The following is a 12,263-nucleotide window of genomic DNA, read 5'->3' on the forward strand; positions in this document are numbered from 1 at the left end:
TCAGATTTGATAAGAGTTATTATCAACAGTGCAGCTGTTGTGGAAATGTTGCACTCCGCAGCCGTTTTTTCAAAGGCTTTGTTATTCGCCAAGTATCCACAGAAAACAAGGAATTTGACTTCGGTTTGAGCTGCTCTGTACGGCATGTAGAAATATACACTAAACACTGAGTAAATCACAGCAATAAAAAGTGCAAATGAAATGTGCAATAAGAAAAAAAAAAAAAATGTCCTGTCCGCAGACTGAAGATTTCACAGAGCGCCTGGGCTTATGGTCTGGCAAAGCTCCAAAACTTAATAATGTGAAATAATAAATAATTACCTGGGAAAACAGAGAGAGGGAACATCCGAAACTTAAAAATCTGCATGATGGCACAGCGACATTGTGCCATTGCTTATGGAGAGCCCTGCCACTACTGCTATTGTTAAAAAGATACAAAAGTACTTTTTTATCCGATTACTCGATTAATCGATAAAATAATCTATAGAATACTCAATTCCAAAAATATTCGATAGCTGCAGCCCTACTATGAAATATGTAAATTTGGCATATCTGTGGTAAACAGTTATGGTGGGAGAAACCTCTGAAATCTTGAAAAAAAAAAAAAAAAAACAACATTTTGTGGTCGAATTTTCTTAGAAGAAAAGCTCATGTGGGCAGTAAATAAAACTCTTCAAACTGATTCCATTTTGAAGGTATTGATATCTACTTTGTGTGTTATAAATATGGCCTTCTTTATGAAACTCCTTCCTGGTTAATTTAAGCATCCAATTATGGCTAATTTGTGCACTCGCAAATGTATTTCTAGTGCTGAAATGACAATTTCATTTTAATTGTGTGCACACACTGCATTCATATGATTCATGGCACACCCCAGAATGCTTGCACATAGATCTGCCTGGGGGATTCACCAAGGTTTCCACGGTTACTAGGCTTATATCCACCTGCATGATGAGCAATGCAGTGAATGGGGTACTGCGTGTCTGGACATGTTCAAAGCTGCTGCTGTCAGTGTGGTTGGAGTAAGAATGGCTGCACATCTTCCTCCCTGTTCTTTTTGGTCTGATGAAAGTGAATGTCATCACACTTCTTTCTGCAGGTGAATATTCTGATGATCTACATTTCAAATTTCTCTAAACAGCCGAATAAACACTGAATACAGTTTTCCTATTGGTATTGATCAGTCTTGTCAGAGTCATGTAATGCTTTGGAATAACACTTTTCAATTTCATGGTTTCTTGTAGGAAACAAGGGGTCAAGCCCATCACAGACTTAAGCAACAAGAGAACTTCTGCTTTGCAGAACAGGCACATCACACAACATCACACTGATCATGCAGGTGGATATAAGCTAGAGGTGGGCGGATCGATCCTAATATCGATACCAATATGTCGATATATTGTATAGTAACAAAGTAAAAATACTTCACTACTGTACTTAAGTACGTTTTGGGAGACTTTGTACTTTACTTGAGTTATTTTAATTCAGCTTACTTTCACTTCACTACATTTCCGACTTTAATTGCATACTTCTACTCCGATACATTTTTTATTCGCCATGCCGTTACTCGTTACAACACACACACACACACACACACACACACACACACACACACACACACACACACACACACACACACACACACACACACACACAAAAAAAAAAGTCGTGTTTTCACCCAGAGACACCACTGATTATAGTGACTGCAACAAAGTCAGGCCAATTTGTCACGAGGCATGTCCGGAAGGCTTTTTTGCAGTTGCGCACTTAGGGGGTGTTTGTCAGGAAAATGATCATTTCTCTACATTGATTACAGACCTGCAGCGGGTCTGAAATCAACTTTTCTGCAGCGCGGCTTTGCTTTGAACCTTGAACCAATCGAAGCAGTGCTTCGAACTACGATTCGTGGATTGATTGTTTTATTTTGCTTTAACCTAATTTTTCCTCGCTAAAACCCCGACGAGTATATGTCTGTAATATTTAATATTTTTATGTTAAACCGACCTGTTATGGTCTTCTGAAGCAGTTGATAGATGTATTTTATAACTTAAAAACGGGACCGATGCTAACATGTTAGCATGTCTATGGCGTTTCAATGTTAAAGTTAGCATTAAGCTGTTTGCATCAGCACATCTGTGTTGATTTGTTTTCTGTATAATTAATGGCTCAGCATTCATTGTTGTAAAAGAGACAAATTGTAATTTTTAAAATTATTTTTATTCATTATTATAGCAACAACAATAGTCTACATAATAGACAATAATAGTCAATAATAATAGACTAATAATGTTACAATACAATTTTAGAGAAGGAGACAAAAAGAACATAATGAAACAAAACAACAGGAAAGATAAAACCATGTAACAATGAAAATAAATAAATACATATAGAAATAAATAACTGTTTCCTGTGAACACCAACCGAGTAGCCTACTCTCATTTAGGTTATGAAACCTTGTTTCTGAAGTGTTTTTCTGCGATGTGCACAATTTTCAGTAGTTTGACTAATACCACCAGTCATTTACAAGCCTAGATAAACTTTAATACAAAAAAAAAAAATTCAGTCTGTTTTTGATTATTAACATTTACTTGTACTTTTACTTTCAATACTTGAGTACATTTAGTTGTACATTACTTGTCATACTTAAGTACAATAAATACTAGATACTTTAAGACTTTTACTTGAGTAGCATTTCAGTGACTTGAACTTCTACCAGTCATTTTTTAATGGGTATCTGTACTTTTACTTAAGTGTGATTTTCTGGTACTTTATACAACACTGCTCAAGCTTTTTTCTCTTCCGCAAGCACCGACTGCTGCGCACGCAGATTCATCAAAGTCTACTCTCTGTCTGTAAGAGCAGCGCTGCGCTGTGTCACACAACACGGAGCAGCGCACCCTTGTATTGTGGTTTGTCAGCCCTCTACCTCAGGAGATTTTGTTTTAAGTTATGTTGAGTGATTTTTTTAAAACAAAAATGTTGATTGTGATAAAGTATTTTTTGTCATGTACAATGTTTGGTGAAATTCTATCCTAGGTCTTTTGGATCCTTTGGCTCTATGAAGTATAAATATGAAAAAGTATCTGTATCGATATCGGCGATACTGGGCCTGTATTTACTTGGTATCGGCTCAATACCAAAATTCCCGTTATCACCCACCTCTAATATAAGCCTAGTTTTTAGCTTGATGAGCAAGGAACACGGAAGGAACACTTCCTTGATCTTTCTCTGACTCACACACGCACACACACTTTCCTACTGAGTGACATATTTATCATGATCAGCTTCTCAAATTCTCCAGACTTCACTTGAGCTGTAACTGTTTCTTTTTCCTTTTTAACCACAATACAACAATTTTGCTTATCAGTTAATTCTTAATCCAATTTCTGAGCCTACACACACAAAAAAAAATTCTCTCCCATTCTGCAGAAATAAAAGTGCTCAATCTTGAAAGCATAAACAAGCCAAACTCAGTTCAACATCCTTCTTTGTGAAGTTAAACCTGCAATCATTTTTTTTTATTATTGTTTTGTTTGGTAGCCTGTAAGTATGTTGTCCACACAGTGTAATATCTTTAAACTTGCATTCTGCTTTTTAAATGACTATGTGGCTGCGACTGGAGAAACTTTGTGCAAACACCCCCATCACCACTCACAGCTTTACGGTGGAGTGTACAAATAAAGATTTTCATATAAGAAAACGGATCAAACCTGGATGCGAGTCTCCCATGTGCCTTCTGGCAAACTAGAAGAAATATCAACTTTTTAAATTCTTTAAAAAAGAAAAAAGCACTCCATTAAATTATGAGCAGTGATTAAAAGTTGCACTGTGCACAGACGTCTAAATCCTTCAAAGTTGAGTCGGTGTCTTTCCTCGCTCGTGTCCATTTACTTATGTCCTCTGAAAATGGAGGGACTGTCAACTGAAAGTCTACACTACAAGCACATCGGGACTGATTGATTTAAAACTCAAGTGTGGAGGAGGACAGACATATTCAGTCACTGTCCAAATACTTATGGACCTGACTGCATAAAGGCTAAATTACATTCGTGGATAACCAGTCAAGCAATATGCATGACTTCCAGCTTTCGTGCAAATAGAAAGAGGAGAAACAAGTGCAAGCACAGACGTACGAATGAGGTTCCCACTAAAAAATAGAGAAAAACAGTATTTACTGGCGAAACAGCTCGACTTGTAATCACAAATCTTAATGTTAGACTTTGTGTCTTGTGTTGTTCTGCTCAGGAGGACGAGCATCTCGCCAACAGGCACCTTCAGCCGTCACACTGGGACAAGGACTCACCGTCAATGTCTCCGAGGGTGAACTCGTCTCCTAACTCGGCTAAAGTGTCCACGGAGGACGTGAAGTCCCCGCTGTCCATCCTGTCTGGCAGCGGTTCGCGACAGGAAACAAACACGGTCCGTGGGCTCCTTCTCGGGTGTTTCCCCAACACCCCTCACACACCTATCTGCTCTGAAAGCGGATTTTTTTTTCACCTGCTGTAACAGCAGAACGACGCCAACATCTTTGGAGAGGAACACTTTAATACCAATAAATCCATTTACACCGCTTTGCGCCTAACACATCGCCATCTTGTTTTACGCGCATTACGTCATTTACAAACAGACTTGGTGGCCCAAAGCGGGCTGTGATTGGCTCACATCGAGCCGTTGTTGTCATGAGACCAGTCTTCATCAACCAATGACCAGGCTGTATTTGCTGTGGCGTGATCGCATGTCGACTATCAGACGCTTCTGTGTCATTTGATTAAACCGCGCCCCCTGTCTTCATGAAAAGAAGTGGAACCAACAGGAAAAAATAATTATGCTGCGCACATTTAAAGTGTCGCCTTTTTAAATCAGATAATAGCGTTAATTCTGTCATATATATATATATATACACATACATACTCTATTTCTACCTCATTTTCTTATTTTATTGTACTGTTACAAGTATTATTACTTATCCTTGCACACGCTGTTTGATGAATATTTTCCTCTACTTGCACCCATCGTGTGTGTTTTTAAGAGCTGACATAACATGTGAATTTCTCCTCTGTGAGATCAATAAAGTTTATCTTATCTTATTATTATGTATGTAAAGTATGGGGGGAAAACCCACCACAGCAATTCTTACATTTACAGTTAACCCAAGATATTTGTTTTGTGCGGTCATCTTCATTTCATTTGTTAATATATATCCATTGCTGCAGCACATATAAAAAATGTTGGGACATTAATGCATTTACCACTTTTCAATATTGCCATTGCTTCTCACAAAACTCAAAACACTTTTTGGCATTGATTGAGGATCCATGCAATGAAGGATTTCTGGTGTTTGATTGTGGTGTTTGTCCCACTGTTCCTGCAAACGTACATTACAAGGTTGTTGTCATTGCATTTTCTTTTGTTTCAAAATTCTCCAAGTATTCTCTTTTGGGGACAACTTTGAACTGCAGGCAGGCCGGTCTGTCTTCCACAGCCATGCCTTTGCAATGTATGCAGAATGTGGTTTTGCATTGTCTTATTGAAAAAATACATGGGTGTCCTTGGAAAAGATGCCATCTTGAAGGCAGCACATGTTGCTCAAAATGTCATTTATTGAGAGAAAAACTATTATCCCACACAGCACAGTAAATGCCAGAACCAACATTTCAATTCCTGCTTTCTTTTTGAAATCATATTTAGATATTGCTTGTACATCCAAAATTTCATATCTAACATTTTGCATTACACACTGCAATGTTTATGTCCCCTGCGTGTTCAGAAAGCCAAAAAATAATAATTTATAAAAGAATAATGATCAAATTTTCCCACAATGACAAATAAGTGCATTTTAAACACACAACATACTTTTATGACATTTTGACTTATTTGTTCCAGTGTATCTCATAGGATGAATTCTCAGAATAGGTGGTTTCTGTTCCTGTCCCACATCTCACCTTCTCCTTTACCACCTTTATTACCAGACCACCTGCCAGAGCAACGCTTGCAGCAGCCTTACCGATCTCAGCCACTGCAGTCATGATGCGTGATGTCGCTGCTGCTGCTGTGCACAAAGACTCAGCAGCCACAGGGGCAGATGCCGCCACCTCCTGGCCTAAAGCTACCGCAGCACACTGTGCAGTCCCACATTCAGCAGCAGCAACACCTCCAGCAGTGGGCACCACATTTTGCCCTGTCACTGTGGCTAAAGTACTCTGAAGTGCAGAAGCATTGGTTACACCTGATGCTGCTGAAGCTGCAGTACCACCTCCAGTCACAGCAGCTGTGCCACTAGCTCCACCCAAAACTGAGCTTACAGCAGCACCAACCCCCATGGTGATGCCCACACCTGCTGCCACTCCCACAGCAGCTGCCCCAATAATGCTGACCTGCCCAAGAGCATCCACAGCACCCTTTCTGGGACTGGCAGCCTCAGTACCAGCAACAGCACCGACAGAACCACCCACAATTCCACCTGTCGCAGCCCCAAAAGCCATGGCGGTTTTCCCAGAAGCTGCCGTTACTATAGCTCCTACAGCGTTACTGACACCTGTGCCTCCAGCTACAGACATCCCAGCCAGCTGACCTGCAGCGAAACCTATTGTGTTTCCCATGGCTGCCCCGGCTGCAGCCGCTAACGGCACAGCGGCCCCAAACATCATCCCCACGGCCATCCCCGTAGCACCAGCAGCCACAACAATCTTGACTCTCTCCAGGACTTTAGCAGAGAGTGCAGCCTCCAATCTGAAAGCACTTAAAGCTGAACTGAGAGGGCGTCGTCTGCTGCCCCTATGCTTGCCTCTATACTGAGCTTTACACCTTTTCGCTGTATCCTTCAGGAGGCTGACAGCATTCATTCTGCTCTCCTTTATGTGTCTCTCCATCCTAAAATCCTCTTCTTCTGCTTTATGTAACTCTTTCTTCCCAAGCTCTTGTGATCCAGCTTCACCGTTTATTACCATGTCATACTTCATTCGTTTTGCAGCCTGCTCTTCCATCACGCCTTTGTTTTCCCTTTGTTCTTCCTTCTTTCTTTGGTTTCGCTCCCTCATTATTCTTTCCTGCTCTTCCCTGATGGCTGCCTCTGCCTCTAAAAACATGCTGTTAGTATAAAACCCTTCCTGATTCTGCTTTACCATCTCGTCCACTTTCCTCAACAGCTCTTTTACCTGCTCTTTGTTACTGGGGTCTTTGTTGTTGAGCAGATGGTACCTGCCACTACACCTGTCAATCAAAGCCTTAAGCTCAGCAGGAGCAGTTTCCAGGTACTTGTCAAGCCCTATACCTTCCAGGTCATCTCCTCGAGTAAAAAGAACCACTGTATGGTCACGTATGGCAACCTCCCCAAATATTTGGCTCAATTCACAGATAGCCTGGTCCTCACTGGCTGTGTATCGTCCTACTGGCACCACCAAGAGGAAAGCATGTGGGCCAGGGGCGGAAAAAGACACACATTTGGCTATCTCAGTGTGGGTCTGCTCCACACTATGGTGAGTGTCCCCAAAACCAGGCATGTCAACCACATTCACTCGTCTCTTCTTCCTCTGAGGGACAGACTGGCCATCTTCCTCAGCATCCTCTTCCTCCTCAAGCTCAGCAATTCCTAGTTCACAAGCCTGTGTGACTGAGCTGGCACTGATCTGTGACAGGAACTGTCTTCGGTCCAAGATGGTGTTTCCAGATGCGCTCTTTCCAGATCCAGTCTTTCCAATTAGGACCAGCCTTAGTTCTTTGTGCCAGTTCTTTGTGCCAGTTTCAGAGTCATCGTATTCTCTCTCACTCTCCTCATCAAATGGCTCATTGACGACTGCATCATCCCCTGATAAACAAAGTCAACAGACGTGCAAACTCAGACTGTGTAGGTTTTGCTTTGTGTCATGTGCAATATGATGCACGTATTATATAGCAAAAGGAAAAATTTGACAAAACTTGAACTTGATTATTTGGCACACAATTCGTCAATAACAAAGACTGATATACAAGACAATTCCACAGTGACGTGTGACCAAAATGCATTGTGCTACTGACACACAAGGCAAAAATATTGATATTTAAGATGTCTGGGCATTTTCTAATTTTAGATTAATTTATTTCAGACATTTAACTATGATTAGAAAAAAAAACCCACAGTATCAAGAAAAAAGATTCCGTTCCCCACTTTTTAGAATTTGTTTTATTGCTAGTCACTTTATGCAACAATGATTGAACTCATAAAAAATAATATAACTAAAAACAACAAATTTTGTTGCAAATCCATGTCAAGCAGACAAACTCCAGCAAAACATATTAAAGATGTAAACTGGTGATTTCTCTTCCCAGGTTTTATACCTATGTCAAAATCTTCCAATTTATCTAACTGCTGCCTTTTTTTAAAGATTTGGACTCAATTATTTTATCTTACATTTGGAATAATAAGAATGCAAGAATCTCAAAAATACACTTACAGAAGTCTAAGGCAGATGGAGGGCTGGGCCTCCTGGTATTTAAACATTATTACTGGGCTGCCAATGTTAGGGCACTGATATTTTGGCAGCAGGACTAAGGACACTCAGACTCCTACAACACCATTGTGGGTCAAAATGGAGGCCAACTGTGTGAACAAGTCCTCTCTGCCAGCTATGCTATTTTCCAAGTTTGAAAACTCTGAGTCTCATAAGAATTTATGTTTTCTTTTAAGGCAGTCTGTAAGAATTTTAAATCAGATTAGGAGCTTTATGGCATTACCAAATACATCAGTACAAGTGTCTATATGTTTTAATCATTGTTTTATGCCTCCTTGGCATGACAAAACGTTTCATGACTGGAGAGAGAAGAGCTTGACGTCAGTCAAAGACCTACATATTGATAGTAAAGCTGCATCATTCAACCAATTGAAAGAAAAGTATAGCCTACCTAACTCAGACTTATTCCGGTATTGGCGGGTCAGGCACTACATCCAAACAAAAATGGAGAATAATATTTTCAACATTTTTAACAGCCCTTCTGACTCCAAACACCTAATTACAAAAACTGTACACTTGTTTGATGACTGTATTGTTGCACACACTGCAAAAACTAGGGATACTCGGAGAGACAAACTGGAAATAGAACTGTTTTGAGTCCACGTGGAGTGCGTGTCTGTCTAACATTCATTCTTGTTCTGTGAACAGTAGACATCAGTTCAAAATTGTTCATCGCTTACACTATTCAAAAGTCAGATCGCACAGAATTTATCCCTCAGTTTCCCCAGTGTGTGACAGATGTAAGGTGTCAGAGGGTACACTGTCACACATGTTCTGGTCCTGCTCTTCACTCTCAGCCTTTTGGTCAAAAATATTTGATTGGTTCTCCAAAGCATACAAAAAACCCCTTCAACCCGAACCTGAACTGGTCATCTTCGGCTAAACACAGACTCTGAGACCTCTACCTGGTATTATGCGGCAACCATTGGAACTTGGACTGATTGTTGCCAAAAGACTGATATTGAAGGAATGGAAGTCCCCTACTCCTCCTACATTTCAGTTATGGGTCACTGAAATGATGTAAATAATACAAATGGAAAAACTCTGTACCTGGTCAACGGACAGGTTCTCCAGAACTTGGGGTCCATTCCTAACTCATTTTGAGGGCGTAAAATTGGACTGACTGTTCGCGCCTGGACTAGTGACTTTTTTCTGCTATTCTTTTGTGCTGTTTTATTTTGTAAAAAAACCTGGTAATTTATGCATCTGAGCCTTGTTTGCTGTTGTTTAAAATTTGAAAATAGTAAAATAAAATATTGAGAAAAAAAAGAAAAACTGGTAAACTGGTGTATAGGAACAATTAGCAGATTCTCTGCAATTAACAGGGCAAAAATACAAGGGGTAAAATATGAGAAGTTTTGAGTATGACCCAGAAAAAGTAGAGTTCTTTAACATTAGCGAGCTGAAAAACAAAAGGTTTTCAAGAATGTGTAAAGTTTTGACTCACTGGGTGTGATGCTGAGAAATGATGTCGGAAATGTTGTCAATATCCTTCAAATTTGACATGTTGCTGACCAGTGTTGCCACAGTTACTTTGAAAAGCTACTTTGTTACTTCATTAGCACCTTTTTACAGTTACTTTATTAGCAGCTGTCGGCAACTTGTAACTAATAAGTAATGTAACTGATAAGGTAACTAGTAATCTAGCTTGGTTACTCTTAAGATTGAGTGATCAGCAAAGTAACTAATCAGCAAAGCAACTAATAGTTACTTTTCTGAGTACTCAATCTTAAAAATAACCAAGTTAGATTACTAGTTAATTTGTTACATTCAGCCACTGTCGACAAGTTGTCCACAGCTGCAAATGCAGTAACTGTATAAAGTAATTAAAGTAACTTTTCAGACTTACTGTGGCAACACTGTTGCTGACAGTCACTGCCAGAATTGCACTTAAAAGGTTTGTTTTGTCCAAGGTCATGATCACTGGTGTCAAAGATCAAACTTATTATTTTCACTCTCATTGCACCAGATTTGGTACAGATATGTCGGTTTCTTGAACAGTCCAAGCAAGGTCAAATTTACTAAAGGTCAATCCCTGGAGTCAAGGTCATGTCTGCCTGTTTGTTGATTTACACCTCACAGGTCCTTGAAGGTCAGCCCCCAAACTGTCAATTAAAAAAATTAATTTTGTCAAAAGGCGAGGATGAGAAATCTGTCAATCCCACATGCACAAAAACGTGGCACACTTTGGTGGATTCCAGATTTGCTATGGTAAGATCAATCATTTGGGTGAATGTCAAGGTCACTGAGGTTTAGTTGTTATAGTCTATGCGTACAGGTGGGGGAGGATTTCCATAAGAACGTTGTATAAAACTGTGCTTGTTCTGCGTGAATTATTATATAGGCTCTTGAGTTGCCTGTATTATTCTGGCATTATTATAGCTCAACTGGTTTAAAAGTTATAACAATGTAACTACAGAATGGTTACACGCCACACGAACAATCCGACAAGACCTGGTAAAGTCGGACTTTATCGTGAACATTCGTCACACAACTTAATTTGCAGCGCGCTGCAATTTATCTCAAACTACAGTATAAAGCACTAAATAACCACACATCAAATTTAATGTCATACTCAGGCTTAATCTACTTATTATAACATTTGTAATGGAGAGCAAACCGCAAATTAGCAAACTAGCTAATACATATCGAAGCAAGTTTATGACGACAGAGAGCAAAAGTCACAACACGACATAAAACGTACCCGAATCCATGTTAATAAAATAGGAAAAAGTGCCCCTTTTAATTTAAAGCTGTTGTGGGGAAGTCATGTAAATGTGGCAAAACCAAAAGGCAGACAGCGGAAGGAAAGCTACGTTTAGCTCATTCTGTTCAGGTTCAACTACAACAAAAGTCTTGGTGGACGAGAATGGCTGCGTACCGCCTCTGCCCTCTACTGGCCGGTCTGTGCAACACACGTTAAAATTTGTACATGTCAAGAGACACTTTTATTTCATTAAATTTGATAACAAAATGGCTTGATCATTCTGCAGCAATAATATTCTTTCACTGAATATACATAGTTTTATAACAGTCATAATACTACTTCGAAATTACATTAATCATCTCAATTCCATAGAAATTATCCCTATTTTCCAACAAAAGATGAGTAACAGGTGTAGGAGGTGTCCAAGGTATCTCTGGTGGTTAGATCACCCCGCAGGGTAAAATCAATGCTAACTGAATAATGGACATGAAGATGAAACATTCATAGGTGAGAATGAAAAATAAATCAGCAGTGGTTGCCAAGATTCTTCCAAATACATAAACTGCCCGTACCCATCTTATCCCATGTGACTGCGAAAAAATAATATAACAAAAATACATACATTGCAATATTAATACATGCCATGTACCTTCAGGGAAACCAAATGTTAAGTCACCTCTCGCATAACATAAATCTTCTGATTCACAAACATTTGTTGAAATCCTTCAATAACCAAATTTCAAGAGTATATTTTCATGAGCTGAGGTTGCATCTCAAAAAATATCATGGTTGTAGACTCATTACACACAAATTAGAATGTTTCAAGCTTTTTTTTAATTTTTGATAATTATATAGTCTACAGCTAAAAAAAAAAATCCTTAAAATATTTAAAGTTTGAGTAGCACACTCTTTAGGCAGTATATGTACCAAGAATCTCTCAGTTTGGATCAATACACACAAACACAATCATGAGAGATACTGCTGACTTGACAGTTGTCCAGAACACACTCATTGACTTCCTGTCCCAGTGAGATCAGATTTTAAGGTTCTGCTACTAACCTATAAAATTA

At 39.4% G+C, this 12,263-nt stretch overlaps 2 protein-coding genes across 4 annotated transcripts in view; both read right to left on the minus strand.

Annotated features, from left to right (window-relative positions):
* Window positions 1-4,621, minus strand: part of srebf2 (sterol regulatory element binding transcription factor 2) — a 45,790-nt gene extending 41,169 nt beyond the window's left edge. For 2 of the 3 annotated variants that reach the window (XM_034189787.1, XM_034189785.1), the window contains exon 1: window positions 4,304-4,620. In XM_034189787.1, the coding sequence (XP_034045678.1) occupies window positions 4,304-4,382 (79 nt within the window). In that variant the 5' untranslated portion in view covers window positions 4,383-4,620. Of the gene's footprint in view, window positions 1-4,303 lie in introns of all 3 variants that reach the window. The other variant, XM_034189786.1, reaches the window with a different exon arrangement.
* Window positions 4,622-5,590: 969 nt separating this feature from the next.
* LOC117527983 (stress response protein NST1-like) lies at window positions 5,591-11,346 on the minus strand. Its single transcript, XM_034190503.1, has 2 exons — window positions 11,191-11,346; window positions 5,591-7,804 (listed from the first exon to the last, which is right to left on the minus strand). Exons 1-2 carry the CDS (start codon window positions 11,198-11,200, stop codon window positions 5,871-5,873), a joined length of 1,944 nt encoding a protein of 647 aa, XP_034046394.1. The 5' UTR covers window positions 11,201-11,346; the 3' UTR covers window positions 5,591-5,870.
* Window positions 11,347-12,263: the final 917 nt, after the last annotated feature.

The sequence above is a fragment of the Thalassophryne amazonica genome, chromosome 16, assembly GCF_902500255.1.
Source record: "Thalassophryne amazonica chromosome 16, fThaAma1.1, whole genome shotgun sequence".
Classification (NCBI taxonomy): Eukaryota; Metazoa; Chordata; class Actinopteri; order Batrachoidiformes; family Batrachoididae; genus Thalassophryne; species Thalassophryne amazonica.